Source organism: Carettochelys insculpta, chromosome 11 (genome assembly GCF_033958435.1).
Source record: "Carettochelys insculpta isolate YL-2023 chromosome 11, ASM3395843v1, whole genome shotgun sequence".
Taxonomy (NCBI): Eukaryota; Metazoa; Chordata; order Testudines; family Carettochelyidae; genus Carettochelys; species Carettochelys insculpta.
The window spans coordinates 4,401,785-4,419,965 of NC_134147.1; the positions used below are offsets into that span (position 1 = coordinate 4,401,785).

The 18,181-nt window shown below is 51.2% G+C and overlaps 1 protein-coding gene across 4 annotated transcripts in view; it reads right to left on the minus strand.

Moving 5' to 3' along the window:
• Positions 1 to 4,552: 4,552 nt before the first annotated feature.
• Positions 4,553 to 18,181, minus strand: part of HEMK1 (HemK methyltransferase 1, mitochondrial release factors N(5)-glutamine) — a 31,976-nt gene continuing 18,347 nt past the window's right edge. For 3 of the 4 annotated variants that reach the window (XM_075005187.1, XM_075005185.1, XM_075005186.1), the window contains exons 5-11: positions 16,933 to 17,094; positions 15,800 to 15,864; positions 11,818 to 11,867; positions 9,876 to 9,981; positions 8,241 to 8,336; positions 5,925 to 6,038; positions 4,553 to 5,596 (exon numbers count right to left, since the gene is read on the minus strand). In XM_075005187.1, the coding sequence (XP_074861288.1) occupies positions 5,509 to 5,596; positions 5,925 to 6,038; positions 8,241 to 8,336; positions 9,876 to 9,981; positions 11,818 to 11,867; positions 15,800 to 15,864; positions 16,933 to 17,094 (681 nt within the window). In that variant the 3' untranslated portion in view covers positions 4,553 to 5,508. Of the gene's footprint in view, positions 5,597 to 5,924; positions 6,039 to 7,131; positions 8,185 to 8,240; positions 8,337 to 9,875; positions 9,982 to 11,817; positions 11,868 to 15,799; positions 15,865 to 16,932; positions 17,095 to 18,181 lie in introns of those variants that run through there. The other variant, XM_075005188.1, reaches the window with a different exon arrangement.

Sequence of the window (18,181 nt, forward strand, 5' to 3'; positions counted from 1 at the left end):
ATTGTCACTGGGACAGAGCATGGAGGGAGAAGAGCTCAGACCCCACTGTTGCAGCAGCTCTGGGGTCCACCCTACTGCCCACATCGGCTTGGACCGGTGAGGCCTGCCAGCACCCCAGAGCTGAGGTGGAAAACGTTATGGATGCCTCTGGAAGTCACAGCTTCCGTGACTTCTACGACAAATCTTAGCCTTACTCATGCCCTATAATCAATTCTCGCTATGTTACCAGAGGCACCTCTGATATGCCCATCACCACAGCAGGTAGGTGTCTCGTACTGCATCTCTGCAGTGCGTGGTCCTTGTTTTGCAGTCCTCTATGAGGTCTTCCAAGCGGTTGAGCAGTTTAGGTGCCAGATTGAGGCACACAGCACTCACATTCAATTCTCTGCTCCGCCACAGATTCCTGGCTCACCTTGGGCAAATCATGTAGCCTCTCTGCCTCAGCTGTTCAGGAGCAAAACAGAGATGACTGCACTTCCCTCACCCACAGGTGGGTGTTGTGAAGATTAATGACTATCAGGTGCTCAAATGGCCTTCACCCCCATAGTAGCTAAATTAGAATTCAGTGAAGAGAGACAGTGCCTGCATTTCATAACACAGAGTTTTCAGAAAAGAGGGTGACTCTGAAACAAATAACAATGCTGTTGCAACAGCTGCCAGGGTTGGGTGAGCATACTCCTCAAGGTTTCATCACATCAAATGAAATAGCAATCTTTAATTCCTGGAGACCCCAGGACAATCCTGGAGGGTTGGCAACCGACTGCAATCAGAACAGTCCTGTCTCTTCATTGCACCTTCCTGCTCGCAAGCATGGCCCAACACCACCACAGCTGGGCCTGGGATCAGAGCGCCACCTACTGAACTGCACGGTTTCCAACACCTTATCAAAGATGGTTCCTGCGAATGCACCGACAGCTCCTAAAAACACAACCTCCAACCCCCACAGAAAAAAAACCTGAATCTCTGTAAGACTCCAGGGCACTAGACCACGTGCCAAGTAACTAAGAATGAGTCCCACAAAGTTAGATGGTTATGGAAAACGTAGGCAGAAACATTAGCCTTGTTGCAGCTTCCTTAAGCAGCTTCAAACTCCTCCAAGAGCTAATCTCAGATCTGACCGTTTACAGGTTAGCCCTGTCCCTTTCTGGGTCAAGAGCTGCCCAGCCCTCAGGGAAAGCAGGAACTGTGGAGACATCGGCAGCGGCACCACAGAGAGTTTTGCCCACAGCCGTACACGGTGCTGTAGGACACAAGAGGCAAAGAGGTCTCCTACACTGGGGAGTCACTGGCAAGTAAGCTGAGCCTCCTGGGAGAGAGAACAGGATTTCTCCCCACGCTTGCCCTTATGAGGAGGTCAGCACTGCCACATGACCTTCTGTTCCACAGAAGCGGTGGTGTAATCAGCTTGCTGCAAAGAGGCACATGTTGGAAGATAGCAGCTGGCTGGTGGGGATTAGACTATGACCTTACTCAGTACTGCGTCCTGCTCTTTGCTGAGGCCAGTCATCAACAATTCAGAAGAAAAGGATGATGCACCTTGCTCTTTACCTGCACAGGGGCAGTTCACTCCGGGCTGCAGAGGATCACGTATTATGATGACGTTTAAGGCTCTTCTCATCATTACCTTGCCCAGCCATTAACTAATGCTTTCAAAAATCCTGCTGGAGTGAATTACAGGTTGCCTCTCTGCTCCAGAGATAAGCGCCATATACTGGCTGCACCTACTGCTGAGCCAAACAACCCAGTTTAAACTCAGACAGTTCCAGCTCTCAGTTTGGGGCAGGGGTCTCAAACTCCCAGCCTGGGGACCAGCTGCACCCTGAGCACTTCCCCAGTCTGGCCTGTCAAGTATTTTGAACAAGTTACTTAATCAGGCCCATGTGGCAGGTGGCCTGGGAACAGGGGTCAGCAGCATGCAGAGACTCGTCCTCACACATGGCTGGCTCCTAGCACTGCCCAGGCCCTTCAGCGCCCACACAGTACCAGCTACACAGGGCTCTGCTCTGTCCGGGAAGCCATGCTGGCTATCTCTGTCGTGATGCAAACCGCACTGCCCAGGTAGATACCCGAGCTGATGTGCTTCTGTAGCCAGCAGGATAGGGCTGGTGGATTTCCCTTGCGGTTACCCCAGGCTGGGATGGGTAATCCCAGGGTGAGGATGTGGATTTAGCAGGGGAAGAGCAGGTGGGATTCCAGTGTGAGGGTGCAGCTCCAGCACGGAGACATGGGGGTATCAGGCTGGACTGTTTCATGTCTTTTGTAGGCTCCTGGTCTCTGTCTGGGCTCTTGGGACACAGGGAGACACTATCCGTTTATCAACTCGCATGGACGGTATTGCCAACCCCAAGAGTTCAAAGAATCAGCCTCCCTTCAAAAAAAAAAAAAAAAAAAAAAAAGAGAATGGCTCAAAATCACAGGTAAAAACACACTGGGGGATCTTTTTATTTGGCATCTGGCGTTTGGGGTCTTTAGCTGAACTCGGTGCCAATTTTCTAGCTTTCCTTCACAAATCAAATCATGAGACCTAAAGTCCTCCTTTAAAAAGAGAAAAGACAAAGCAGGCTGGGATTCTCTCCTCCTACCATGGCCCAACAAACAAGCCTAATCCACTGAGTCAGAGTGACCACAGCTGCTAGCGGTGCATGAGGCAGGAGGCAGTGAAATTTGCAGCTCCAGCTTGATTCGAACAACAAGCTGGGGCTTTCCAGGAAATTAAAAAGAACAAAACAAAACCAAACCAGCAATCCGGAGGCCTGTGATCAAATCAGTGGAGTCGGCATCACTGACAGCTGGTCAGTTTCACAAGAATAGTTAATAGTTTCACAGCTTATGCCCATGGAGGGGACGGCTCTGCACTCACCTCCCCCAGGCCACAGCGATGTACTGGCAGCGGCATGGAGCTGCTCTAACCCCACTGTGCTGGTGCTGATGGTGACAGGGGGCCCCCCAAGTGGGTTTTAAGTAGCCTGGGGAGCAGGGTTCCTTCTAATTTTTGCTATCCATCGGTGCAATAAATTTTATGTGCACCAAAGCCTATGAAGATGTGCACCACTTCTAGAAATACACACTGCCAGCTGTGGGCGCTGCCAACCAGCTGGGTGGCACCTGAATCTCTCCTGGGTGGTCATCCAAGTGCTCAGTTTACAGGGAACGCTGGTAGAGGCAGCAGGTGGGGCTGGGAGATACATGGGAGGAACACACAGGCAAGCAGCAGGGGCGGGGAGACACTTGGGTGGGAACACACGGAAACCCCTCAACTCCCACAGGGCGTGTCCACTGGCCTGCTAGGAGGATGTGAGGACTGGCCCTGGCCCTAAGATCAGAAGAGTTAGAGACCCCTGATTTAAGGGGAACAGAGTGGGTTTTTTCTTTCACAAGACCCTATCTGCCCAGAGTTTGGTCTCACCTGCACCGTCCTGCAAAATGGCCAGGAAATCTCTCTGCTGGAATGGAGGTTCAACCAAGGCAAACTGTGGTTCCCCAACTCAAAAATGCCACCCCTTCTTCCACTCTTGCGCTAATACTTCTCTGAGTGTGTTCACGCGATGGGGGGTGGGGGAGGGCTTTTGGTTTTGAAGGCCGTTGGATACAGGAGAGGCCACTTACAGAGCTGGGGCAGGCCCCCAGGATGAACTTTTGAAGGGAGCCGGGAATGTGATTCTGTGATGGGCAACAGCGGGAGCAAAGCAAAGCCTGGGCTGTGAGTAATGGTGGGGTGGTCTCTGGATGAATCCAAGCTGGGATCTGGGTGTTGGCGCACCAGTCAGGGTGGAGGTGCAGTTGAAATCTCCAAGGCTCCAGAGAAGCCGGCAAGAGTGAGCAATTGTGAAAGCAGTGGAGCGTGCAGGACGGTGAGTGTGCACAGCTGTTAGTAAAGACCTCAGAATCTGGGGGTGCCTGATAAGGCAGCACTGAGGCAGGCCCTAGCTAAGTGTCTGGACAGGCATTCACAGCCCAGACCCGGGAGATATCCCAGCAGCATGTCCTGCTGTGCTCAGAAACCAGAAAGATCACGGGACGGATATTTCCGTCCCACAGGCGTACAGTCCCGCTCTGCTGGCCTCTCCCAGCTTTCCTCGGAGATCTGTTCAGCCTCCGTGGCTTGGCTAGTCCATCCTCTTGGCCAAAGCTGGCCAGGAAAGGGGCTACCAACTGCAAAACAAGAAAGCAACTTGGCTTTAAATCCTCTGGCTCTCCACTCCAGTAAATTCTCCCCAGGCACTTTCAGGCACCCATACTGACTGAGTCACTTCCCCTGATACAACAGAATGGCAAGGAAATTGCCTTTGCTGTTCCAGCCGCACTGCCTGAGACCTGGCTTCCATTCCTGGCTCCTATTCCAGGCTAAACCACAGACCTGCTGGGTGACCTCAGACAAATCACGTCTCCTTCTCATGACACTGGAACAAGGGACTGCTGTCTGGTAGGGAGTGTGGACAAAAGGGCTGGATTCCGCAAGACGGAAAAACGACACTTTACTCTTCACACTGCAGTCTGCGCCTGTGCTGCTTTGAGCCGAGGCTCATTTCGGACGCAGAACACACTGCACCGGTTTTACAGCGATTCTTTTTATTTGCTACCGGTAACATTCCCACTGTGCTGGGTGTTCCATAAACAGACAGCTCAAACAGGAGATCAGGAGCTTTTCTCCCAGGCCTCTAGAGCAGGGGACCTGTAGTACAGGACTCTGGAAACAAATGAAGGATGCCAGAAAGAGCTGCTCTTCCTAAACACACTCCTCAAGTCTTTCCCCTTCCTGCTGAAAACAGGTCTGCCAAAGAAAGGAGACGATTGCCGCTCAAGTCTGGTTTAAACCCATCACACATCCTCTGCACACAAGTGTTCTCCTACGGATCCCACTGTCTGAGCAGTAGAACGCTGCTCATTTGGAACAAGGGCTGTACATGTGCTGGTTTGTTACTGGAAGGCCACTTGGGAGCCAGCCTGGCTTGTTGCGGGAGGGCTGCTCAGACGTGATAGGCCATGACCACTGCTTTGTCATGGTAGGGTCACTCAGGAACACAAAGGGCTGCCAGGACGGAACTGCATCGGAATCATTAATTCCGGAATCATTGATCATAACCACGCAAAGATTTGTAGGCTTCGAAAGTGGAGGTTTAAAAAATATTAAAAAGAAGTTGACCAATCAGGCAACCTTAAGTTCTCTTTCCTGGCCAAGACCTGTGCTGTTCATCACAAACTAAAAGTGCCAGCTGTTGCATGGAGTTGTATGTTCATCACATTTATTTGCAGCTTCAACCAAATGAGATGCTTGGAATTGCTCTAGCTGATGAAGTGATCATCTCTGTGCTATCATTTGCGGAAGCTGAAACCACTCTGCAAACTCAGACCCTGCCCTCGCCCATTTCTGGTGATCCTGCAGGTGAAATCCTCCCCCAGTGTGGATGCACCCATGACCATCTGCAGAGATCAGAGAATTGGGAAATGCAGCGGAGGGCCAGGTTCCTGTTTCTGCACAGAGTTCTGATAGATGACTCAGCAAGCAACTCAAGGGAACTGCATACTGGGACAAGCAAGGCCGTTCTTGTTGCTGCTGTTGCCTGCTTTATGCTTTTGTATGTGTAAGAACCTCGGCCTGTTGGGGACAAGAATGAACACAGCATTATGTTTGGCCAGAGTATGAATCCAAGCCCACCACGTAAAGTCACAATTTTCCTTTGAGGATAATCCCATTAGATCACGTCAACATTACAGTGAGTCAAGAGCACTTGGCAACGCAGCCACTTCAAAGTAAAACAGAAGTCTGAGGAGTTTGAAGGGCACAGGTGTTTAGGAAAGGGGTGTGCTAATCTGATGACTCTGAGTCCCTCCAGACACGAGGGGGCAGAGGGTGTCTGTACCCACAGCTGGCTGCTTCTGTGGATCGTTGGAAGGATCAGGCAGGTGGAAGAGAAAACACTTACTTGCCACAGAAGTCCTTGTGGGTGGCAGAGACATTGAGGGAAAGGTCAGTGTGACTCTGCAGCCAGTTCTCCACCATCTCTGGGTGTCTGGGATCCACTTCAAGAAACACGCTCCTGAAAACACGTATGTGGGGACGTGGAGGGGAAACAAACACATTTTGTCTGACTAGCATGAAAACATCAGACTCTCTCCTAGCATGGTCCAGATAACTCTGGGAAAGGATCCAGCTGAACTGACTGTGTGGCTTGTGAAAGCCTGAAACCCAGTAACCCAACAACCTTGGATTGTGCAAGCCAAGTGGTGGTGGAAGCTAACAAATGTAAGGTACTACAGAAACCTTTACTTACAGCGAAGAACGGCTGAGATCAGTAGGACTTCCCAGAGAGTCAGGTATTACTCAAGCTGCGTAATTAGAGAGGCGGGCATGGGGTTATGCGTTCCTGGGGATTTAGGGTACACGCAGGCTGTTGGGGAAGTGCAAGCTCTAGGCAATAAACTGTGACTGAATGATGGCAGCAACAATTCTCCTCTTGCATCAGCTGGGTGGTGCCAAACCTCTGTCGGGAGGCAGTCATAAAAATAATTGTACCTGCAAAGCCTCCCTGCCAAGACCCCTGGCCAGGCCACACTTGCACCTGGATACTATGGTAATGGGGCTGGCTAAGCATCTAGCATACATGGAGATGAGGCTAACAGGGACCAGGTGATGACAGAGGCCAATGCAGTATGAACTCTGAAGCACTGGGATCAGGGGAGAGGGCTGTCCAGAGCTGATGTACACCGGGGTCTGAGTTCCCTTTCACACCAGGACAGCAGCACTGAGGCAAACAGCGCGAGTCCCTAAGTTACATCTCCAATGTGATGGAAATCTCCAGGCTGCTTGTCTGGATCTGGTCACCTGAGAAGTGGTGCTCTACGCATGACATGGTGTTGGTCTCAGACCTGTTCCTACTGGACAGGGACTCCTCTCCAAAAGGACACTGCCTTGCCAGACATCTCAGCAGAGAGGCCAAACACTAGCTGAGCCCGGACTCTAGACCGTCCCCAGCAGAAATGGAGGTGGACGCTGCCATGACACACCTCAGCAGGGAATGTGGTTGGAGGGCTGTGGTGCAGCTGCTCCTGCTGTTCTAGCTTGGGAGATACTTAGGGCACATCTGTCCCCAGCTCAACCCCAGCAGCTCTCGGTAAGCTCACTTCAGTTTCAAACTAAGGCCCTTGGAATAGAAAGCTCTCCCTGTAGGCAGGCAGTGTGGTTACAGTTATCACTGAATGATCTGACTTCAGCCCTTGTCTCCTGCAACTGGATGCAGCCCTCAGCAGTTTTGTATGCTGCAAGATGAACCACCAAAAGAGTGCCAAATCCCAACCCCATGCTCCTTTGAAACTCCCCAAGCCTTCCCTTTCTCTGCCTCTGCCAAACTAATTACACGCTTGGATTTGGATCTCATTGCTGATCTCAAAAACTCCCTCCCATAGCACCAGCTCCACCTTAAAATACCAAATCAACACTCTGCAGAGCTTTAATCCTGGGCAACCCTGAAGATGACTGTGTGCTTCAGCGCTCACATCAAAGCTCTGAGAATGAATACGGTTCCACGTCTGCATCCCAGAGCACAACGATGCTGAATATTCCTGCTTCATCATTGCACAACGGAGATTCTCAGTTACTTCTCTTGGGCTGGCAAAAAGGTCAGGACATCACACAAGGCACTTAGAACGTCCTGACTAAGTGAAGGGCTGCGGTGCAGATCTCTAGCATCCCATGAGAGACATCACAAGGTAGTAATGGAAGCAGGGAATCTCCTAGTCACATATCACGGAGAAGATCAATCCCTCCAGAAATCACTTCTGGGATTCTTTTTTTCTCCTGTCCTGGGAAGTTTTATAAGTTATCTTACCACATCCCCCCAAATATCAATGACCCAAGTGCTTCTCCCTCCAGATAGTTCTCTTCTGAGCTGTTTTCTTTTCTTCTGCTCTCCCTTTTCATCTCTTCCCCTGCGAGTCTCTTCTCTCTGCCATTCCTCACTTCTTTAACTATTCACCAACCAACAATGCCAGACAGCTGGGTCACCAGCATGGCACATAACCCCCTCTCAGATTGTGTTGGTATCAGTCATTCTTGACTAATGCACGTGGCATTCTTTACCTTAAGAGGGAACAGCCTTTTCCCTTCTTACGTGCGTTTGACTTCCCCCTTGTATCTGCTTCTCTTTCTGAGCATAAAAGAGTACAAGGTGGAAACAAGCAAAAGATCTGAAAAGTTCAAAGGTAAACAGACATTAAGACGTCCTTACAGTATCAGCGCTTACCCATGATCCTTCAGGATAAAAGGAGCCAGAGCCAGAATTTTTTTGATCACTTTCATCCCATCATCTCCCCCATCCAGGGCATCATGGTCCTCATAGCTGGAGGTTGAACACAAGGGATTAAATCTCTCCATTACCCACCCTTACGCACAGCAGGAAGATGGGTTCATAGTAGCAGCGTCCAGTGGACCTAAGCGCAGGGGAGGGGGTCTCTGTGCACATGGACATGAAAGCGATGGCGTGGGCAACTGCATCCCAGTAGAAAAGAAACACTGGAATTTGTAAAGCGGGAGGAGGTTTGTAAGACTCTTCTGGGTGGTGTGTGCAATTGAGGGAGCTATTTGGAGATGCCACTGGGACCAGACTGAGTCTTGGGCAAGTATCATCAGCCCTTTCTCCTCTCCTGTTGACGGCTATAACGTTGCTCCTGCCATGCGGGTTTAATAACGCCATTAGAGGTAACTCTTAGCTCTGGCACAGGCCTTTTGTTCTCAGAGTGCTTCACAAGTACTTTACCCCCTTTTTACTGTGAGGAAACCGAAGCAGGGAGAGGTTAAATGACTTGTTTCAGCTGCCACGGCATATTCAGGGCAGAACATGGACTAAAACCCAGGTCTAACCACTTGCCATGGGTGCCCACCCCATTGCATCCTTAGCTTAAGTGCTGGCCAGAACTGCAAGTCACTTGGCCAGCAAATGGCATTACTATTGCTCAGTACTTCAAGCGGTGTAAGTACGTTACGTCCATATTTCTCACTGGTAAGGGAGCAGGCGGCACAGCAACCCCTCACTTCTTCTCCTGTCTTGAGCACCATCAACAGCCCAGTTTAGGAGCCATCTGACCCAACATACCAGGGCACACACAGAAACATCTGCCTCATTCACAAAAGTCTGAATTTGCAGACCATTAGAACAGGAAGTTTCCACCTTTCAGGGTGGGGCTGATTTTGGAGGGGACTGGCATCCTGCCAGAGTTTGGGCTCAGGAACCAGTTCTCACCCCCAGGTACATACGTTTTGTAAGAGGCGCACAGGCAAAGAGGAAGGGAAAGGGATCAGACGGTAACTCTTGTTGGAACTCTCAGTGTGGAATGCAAGTCAGTTCCAAGCTCCTGCAGCCCGATTACTATAGCTGGTCCATCCAACCGTGGGGGAGGCAGGGTCACTACCCAGGAGACCTTTGGGAGCATTCTACCATGAGCTAGCATGGGAATGTGCCAGGCATTCAACACCACCCTCGCACTCCCAGAAACAAGGGACAGTGCTTCTAGCCCACAGAACCGTTCTAAGTGATTTAGCATTCTCCTGTCTTCTGCCCAACTCCTCCTGGTGTCAGGTGCCACACAGAGGTAGGAAGCTCACCAGGGAACAAATGGGCCAAGAAGGAATCTCCAAACTAAGTCTGAGGGAGAGAAAAAGAAATCAAGATCCTCAGTTTGTGAGGGAAGAAAAGGGACTGGTTTCCAAAGAAGTGTATCCTCACCCGGTTGCCTTTTTGGGACTGGATTCTGTCACTCCCCACCTGTGACTGTATCTCCTGACTTGTTGGGACTAGAACCTTGAAACTTTTCTCCAGAAAGCAGAAGAGGGTGAAATAATGCATGGGAAAGAGAAAGGTAGAAAAGTCTTGTCTGACTACCTGAGGATCTCTTCAGCCAGGTAAGCCATGTCTCCATGGAAGACGTAAGGTGGATTACTGACTATAGTGTCCACAGGACCCCAGCAGAGCAGCTGCTCCCACGAACCTACAGCAGAAAGAAGAATGAAAGCCAAATATCAGCCATGACCATGTATCTTCAAAATTCATTACCCAACTGAAATCTTAATAACAGCAACTCCATAGGCACAGGTATGGCTCTCTTTCTATGGATAGGATTTAATTTCCTGGTGTGGTCCACCACCCTACCTTAATTTAAAGAACACATCTACACTGCAACCTCAGGAGATTCCATCTTAGGGAGAGAAGTCTGTGACCACTTCACCCAAGGTAACATTGCTAAAGATAAAAGTGGAGACATAGGGACATGAGCTTCAGTGCAGGCTAGTAATGCGAGTATGTCTGCAGGGTCTTGGGCGGGCTTGGACAAGCTGTCCTGAAGCCCAGGCCACCACGTCTACACTGCTATATTTATTTAGCTATGCGAGACTGGGTCAGTTCACTAGGGTTCCGTCTAACCAGACTGCTTGGACGGACACCCAGGAGAGAGTCAGATGCTGCTCAGCTGATTAGCAGCGTGCTCGCAACCAGAAGCAGTTGGCACCTTGTGTTCTGCTGGTGGTGCACACTCATACATGCCCCAGTCCACACAACAAAATTTATTCCACAGGTGGGTAGAAAAACTTAGATGGGCCATTGCTGTCTACCCGAGCCGTAAACACACATCAGGCTTCTGTACAGACATTCTGAAAGAGTAGGATAACACAGAGCTGAGCACATGGAAAGACCCAACCATTCACCCAGACAATCCACTGCACTGCGATGCCTTGACGCAGTGGAGGACTCTGAATCCATGTGGATCCAGAATGACGAGCACTGCGTCCATCTGGGTTTACAAACAGAATTTTCGACTGCACGGAATTGCCCGTTTGAATTTGGACAGGACACTGGGGAGAACACCCCTAGTCTTCCTTTAAATGCTACTATGGGATCTCAAATGAGCAGAAACCATTAGCAGCTCAGTTACATGTATATGAATGAGACCCCACATCCCAGAACACAACACTTCCCTACATGTATGTGGGGCCAGTTTCAGGGAGAAGAGTGTCATGAGCCCTACTTCCTGCAACACGCCGGCCTTCTTTACATGCTGCCCAGCCAAACAGCGACCGGGCCCAACCCAGCTTAGCTTAATAAATCTGACATAGCCGCAGTCTCACACAATCTGGCGCTGGAAGGTGTTGAAAAGTAGGGAAGATGCTCGTGGAACTGGGGGGAGGGCATGAGGGAGGCAGAGGATGGAAACGGAGCAGCAAAGCAGAGGAAGAGAGGCACACGACAGATGCCTGCACCTCCAGGCACAGAGACAGCCTATCTGGCACAAAAGGGCACGTTTGGAGAAAAGCCGGCTGGCAGGCCATACATGGCCACGTGCAATTACCCCTGAAAATGCAATCACCACCACTGCATGCACAAAAAGGTGTCCCTTTACTCACTGGCTTACCCCTCTCCACCACCTGCTAACGAAAGGGCATTGTGCACACATTCGCTTCTGCGCTCTGGCGTCTCTGCAAACCAAAAGTCTGCCTTGGGGAGCTTTGAAGATGCAAGCCTGCACTGACTCTCAGCTCTCAGAGGATGTTTCCGCTGCTACGCCAATACTGTACTCACCCCTGATATTCCACAACAGCATAGGGACCTATGCCGCTCTCTGTTATCAACCTGCAGTCAGCCAGACGCACATAGTGTGAGGTGAGAGCTAAGCAACAGCCACACACCCATGCCAGAGCTGTCTCCTGAGATATCCACCCGCCAGGATGAGGTCATTCCTGCCCAATCTTCCCCACTGTTTTCATGCCTCCTCCCCACAGTAAAGTAAAATGGAGGACACGTTAGGGGAGGTAGAGAAATGAAAGGGTGTTACCAGAGGAGACATCGTAGTGGAGAATTCTTATCCTGTCCTGGAGCTGCAACCTGCCGGCCCAAGAACAAAGGAAGGTGAGAGTCAGATTTCAGCAGCACATAATTAAATGCAAGAGATGGCATGTATCCTGCAAACCCCCCCGGCACAATCTGCAGCAGGATTTACTACCCTGCACAAACCCAGAGGGAAATCAGGGGCCTGTTCTTTGCCTGCAGAGCAACAAGAGGGAAGTATTCAAAGCTCAGCCAGTGCACCACAAGGACATGCAGGCATGCTCACTGCACACGTCTAAATTTCCTTTCAAAACCCTCTGTAACAAATTGGAAATTTTTTACAATATTTGTATGTCTATGTGTGCCTCGGTTTCCCCTGTACGTTGCACTGTTACCCAGTGTGGCTGGGGGCAACGATGGTTTGCTCTCAGAGAAACAGGGCAGGCTGGGGTGCCAAGGCTAACCCCAGTCACCAGACACTGAAAGCCAACAATCTGTGCTCCGGGGGGGAGATGGATTGCCCACTTCCCAGCAAGGAAGCTAAGCAGGAACCCCAGCTTGAGAACAAGGGACTGGGAAGATGTGAGATGGGGGAGCAGAAAAAGCTGAGGATGGAGTCGGGGCTGTCACTTGGGAAGTGACCGAGGAGGTCAGACAGAGACAGGGCAGCACCTGTACACATCTTGGCTGGGCTCCGGGAACCAGACTAGATACACTTTAACTTTAATTCTCCGTGCAGACCTATATACCCTCCTTTGCTGAGCTCCAGCTGCCCAATAAACCCTGCCCTCCTGACAGCACTGCAAGCGCAGCACTCTCAGTACTTAGCAAGATGCTTCAGTCCCTGGAGAGTGTACGTTTCTACAAGGAGTCTGCCCCAACCCGACTCGCCAAGCAGAGCTCCTGGTGTGATGCTGGCATGCCGAAGCCCCAGAGGTTCAGTCCTGGGCAGTGGGGAGGCTGTGTGTGGGGGACCCTGACGGGGTCAGGCAAGCTGAAGAGATGGTTCCAGAGCTGGGGGCATAGCACTGACACTGTGGACCCGTGAGACCTTTGCGCCTACATCCGCTCCCTGTGTGTGCAGGCATACACACGTGCATTCGCCTAGTGCCCCAACCACCCCAGCACACTTGCATATTCATTACGCCAGCAAAACCTCCCGTGTTCAAACCTGCTGAAACCCCTCCTTTGCTGGCTTCGGACCTGCCAAAACGGGGTTCTGTAGGTCCGAGGGGCACACGCACATTTTCCTACACACCTCTTCGACCCTGCTTTGACAGCCTGGCCCTTGCAAGAGTCCCGAAAGGTGAATGTATTTGTGTCGAAAGCCACAGCGGCATTCGGGTGTCTGCATCTGGCATGCGGCGTCATGGTGACATGCTAACCTCACACTAACATGTGAGGCAGGGTGTGAAGATGAAAATCACCACCAGGAAGCTGCGTCAGCAGGCAGCAGGGTAGGACCCCTTTAGGGCTAGGCCCATGGAGGCACAAATGCTACAGAAAGAGGCTCTATGGGTTCAGAGGCACAATATTCTTCCCTGGGCTCTCTCTCCAGCCTGGCACTCTATGAGCTCCAAAGAGAAAACATGACTCTGCCATTGCCTCTCAGCATGACCCACACCTCACCGGACTCTCTGCACTAGCTCGATTCCCTAGGGAACCAGGAGACACAGGCACTTCTCTCTTGCTGGTGCAGAAGGAGAGAGCAAGTGTAAGGCATGGAGGAAAAGAGGCTCGTGTGACTGACACATTTCTGAATCCTCTGGTCCCTTAGCTGCTGTAAGTTAGAGCAGCCCTGGGGCCGCCAGAGATGCACAAGGCCTTATCCTCCAGTCCCAGCGCCTCACAACTCTGCCGTGCCCACTCCTTTCCTGCTCCATAACGTCCAGCAAGGACCTTTTGAGTATTCCTCTTAACTTGTGGAACCCTTAGCTATAGCCTTCGCAACCATTTAAAATCCCCTTTGTGCTTCTGTGGTGGACCTCAAGTGGGTATAGGCATGGGAAAGCCAGGATGAAATTAGTCTGCTGTCTTTGCGGTAACCCCATTTCACAGAAGGGGCCACTGAGGCACAGGACAATGAAGTAATAATCCCCAGGTCATGAAGTGAGACTGTGCAAAGTGGGTGTAAGGCCAGAACTGGGAGTGGGGGAGAAGAAGGTAGAAAGGGAAGTAACCCAAGTGCACACCATTACAAAGATCCAGAGCTGCTCCAGCCTGTGGAACAGTCCTCAGAGAACTCTCAGGAAGCTGCTGTAAAGTAGAGCACCTTTGGGGCTGCTCTAATCTACGTCAGAGACCGTTTCACCCCTCAGACTCCTGGGGAAGCAAAGGTGTGATCAAAGTACCCTCCCACTGTGCTGTACTTCCTGCAGGTGAAGCACAGGAGAGGTCCTAGGATGCAGAGACGTGTAAGGAAGCCAGCTTCTTGTGTCCTTTACAACCCACATTAATTCACGTGGCGTTACACTGGACTTCCACTGGTGTCACAGACAGCAGGGTTTATAGGGAGCCGAGGTGTGAATAAGGTATCATTCTGACACCAGCACGGTCCTGACCACAATTTCACAGTCAAGGGACAGTTCTGGGACAGCACATTCTGGCACCAGACAACTGCAGAGCAAAGCGGATTGTGAAACCCTTAAAACCAAACCACAACACAGGTGGCTGCCATGGACTGCTGTTTGTTTGGTTGCCACTCAGTACTAGCAACAGCCCAGACAGGAAGGAGGATGCTGTGGGACACCGCCCCAGCGCACCCAGAAATCTGGCGCTGCCTGAGAAGCGAAAAAAACCCTGGAGGCAAGAAGAGAAGCAAGGCCTGATCTGAAAGGGGAGTTGATGGGGTACAGGGATTCAGAGGGAGCGAGGCACGCTGGGTTCTGTGACTGGCTTTGTCACAATGTGAACACGGGGCAATTTTCTGTAACATCTGTAGAACTGGTGTGCCTCGGTTTCCCCCCAGGCTGCACCAAGGGTTAGAATGCGGCTCTTGGGGCAGGAGGCAGGAGGCACTGCATCGCCTCACAATGAATAGATTGTTAGAGGACTGGCTGCAAGCGACCCACCTCAATGGAGGTCCCAGAAAGCCAATGGGAGCTGTATCAACTGAACAACTGACACCTGCCCAAGAAGCCTCCAGCAGCTTGTGGCAGAGGTGAACTTAGCACGGGCTGGCAGGAAGGGGATAGGATTTGGATCATGGTGGGACTTAGCAGCTCTCTCCTGGGACTGGCAAAGAGTGAAAGAGCCTGGAATGGAGTCCAAGGCAGCTTGGCCAGCTGAGGAGTGTGGTCAACATGGACTGGGTCTCAACCCGAGTTTCACCAGACTAACTTCAGGACTATCCCAGGTTGTGATCCAGTCAACAACCCCGACGCTGTTTTAGAAAGGTCAAAACAGGAGTCAGGCTTGGCAGTGGGGTCACTGATGGGGAGGGCCCAGTTAAGAGCCTCAGAGGCCACAACCCAGCCCTATGGAATTGTGGGGGTCCTTGGGGCCCAGCATACTAACGGGTCACTCCCAAGGCAGTGGTGAAAGCCGGTGACATGGACCAGACTCTGTGAATCTGAGACAGTCACTAAGTCCCCCATTCACAAATAGGGTCCAGGCTACTGACCCAAAGTACCTGGAAGAAAGGCGCGAGGTAAGTATCTCATTTCCTGCCCGGCTGATAGTCTGGTAAAAGGCATTCAAAGGTCAGAGCAAGATTCTGTTTGTTTGTTTGACCAAATGTAACAAGTCAGGGAATATATGGGTCAAAAATTCCCCATTTTCTCTGGACCTTTCAGGGGTTCAAAAGTGTTTAACGCTCCCAGCCACCTGATAGTGGTGAACGGTATATCCAGCCCAGGCTGGGGACAATCAGCATACTTGTGAATCACACTCCAGGACTTTGGTGGCTACTCAATTGTCCCGGGGAACCAGGCCTGAGGAACCACAGGACACCCGAACAGAGCAAACATGAGCAATACAGGTGTTCCTACCTCTGAGCATTCTCCCTGGTGAGATCCACAGCAGCTTCCTCTTTATCCACAGCTATCACCCAGCTCTGACACAGAAAAGAAACACGTGTTATGTCACCAGCAAGACTATGGTTGGCTGATAATGGCCATGCAGGCTGTGGCAACTGCCTCCTTGCCAGCCCCCACCCATCCCTTTCGGTAGGCCTGCGCAGGCATGACTCTCCAGTGATCTTCCACCCTAACCCTTCATGCTTTCTCCTCAGAGGCATGCCAGGACAGTTTTGAAAGGTAACAACTCACTGGCAGACCTTAGCCTCCTCCATTTGGGACAACCTCATGTGTCCAGTAATGGGCGGAGAACACTGTTTCGTTCGACCAAACAGCGTCCTCCAAGGGAGCAGGAGGGAACAGTCTGTGGGCTGCAGCCGGGGGCCGCCAGTGGGCACGCAAAGCCTGCCTTGCACGTAGACAGCACGCCGCTGGTTCGTTTACAGTGGCGACCATCAGCCATGGTGAGTCAGAAGGATGGAAGGAGCTCCAGATGGCATGTGGGCAGGGATCTTGGGTTATGCTCCTGCTTCTGGAGCGATGCACCAGGATTGTCCAATGCAGTCAGTGGGAAGTTATGCCCCATGACTGATAACCTGAGATCAAAGGGGGTTGGGTCACTTATTGACCCCAGTCTTTCCTTTGCTGGGGAGGGGCTATGTTACTCAGGGACAGGCAGCTGGCAGTGGTTATGCCGCTGGTGAACTGTGATTGCTTCTCATCATGTTGGAAATGCAACCCAAGCTTCTGGGACCTTCCTGCAGTTCCTCCCAGACCAGCCCCCACTTGTAAAGCTGATGGAGCCAGGTGTCGCAGGAAGGAGTGAACCAACAGCCTTAGGGGCTAAAGCCATGAGCTACAGATCAGCTGGCTCTCAGCTAAGGCTGTAGAGACTTGACTCTCCCTTGGCAATCGTCTCAGGGCCTCTGGGGTTATACTTTCCTTGTACTTTTTGGTCTGTCTGGATCCACCTGCTGTCTCTTGCCTTACCTCTCAACTGTCAGCTCTTTGGGGGCAGGGACCACCTTCCTGCAACATGTCAATACAACACCTGAGGCAACAGGACTCGGTGCTACCACCGCACAAAGGGTGGAAAGCCCACTCACCTTGGGCAGTTTGCTCAGTAAACTCAGCGCAATGGCCCCTGAGCCACAGCCGATCTCCAGGATCACAGGGCAAGGCACGCCAGTGGGGCCCTGGTGACCTGTTTTCACTTCAGGGTTCCCCCTCCTCTGGGCTTCTTCTTGCAGCACTAAGGAGACGAGATCCTATTGAAAAGGGGACAGTGATTTCTGCAGGAATCTGGCAAGGACTTTAACGCACACCTGAGAGCTTGGGGAAGGGAGGGTGAAAGACCCCCATTTTTCACCATTGTAAGCAAATCAAATGCACCTCTGTGTTTTAAAGGAGCAACATCTGGCAGCAGCAGGACTGAGATCCCAAGAACAACTTCAGCTCCAGATGGTGCTTTGGCTCTAACCACATCTGCAGGCGTCCTCCAGATCCTTGAGATCTCTGAGGACATTTGGAAAAGAAAAAGCAGCTGGAACACATATAACCCTCCCTCCTTCTTTCTTCTACCACAATCCTTAACCTTTCCCTCACAAAGACTCACTACTTATGAGGCTTGGCCTTGCCATGTCTGAAACTCTACTTCTGGCCCGAAAGTCTGGTGGCCAGCCTGTAACTGCTAAGACCAACCCCGCAAGCACAAAGCCAACCAGTGGACGGACAAGAACTACACAGTCATTGGCACAAGGAAGTGGGCTTCCTGTGCTGGAGTGACAAATGCTGGTTTGTTACCGCATGGTCACTCAGAAGTGGCTGGCAGCTTGGGAACTGTATTGCGAACCACCCATAAAAGCCCATCACAAAGAACTGAATGGATTTCTCCCAACAGGTGTAAGAGCAGAAAGATGCTCTGGGGTAAATAACAGGCCTCCTATTCTTACTAGTAACATTCTCTGCCAATCCATAAAGTAACAATGTGTGACAATGGTAGGAAGGGTTAGATTCCTGTAAGAAAAATGCTATATTTTTTCATAGGAACCAGCTGCATGCAGAGCAAGCCTATTTGCAGGGCATGCCAGCATTTTCCCACACATCCTGCTTTGGAAATCAGGCCTAGAGTGGGTTAGACAACACAGGAGTCCTCAGGCAAAACCGCTTTGTTCATTCGTCTCTACTGGTAATTCCACACCAGTTTGGGTCACCAGCATGAGCTGGTGTGGAAACAGTTGAGATGTTGCAACCAGGTGAAGAAACCAGCTGTGACAGAGAAGCCCTTAAGAAACGATGATCCTATTTCCATGCAGCTATCCCTAGCCATACAGGAAGATATGCCGGAGAAACACC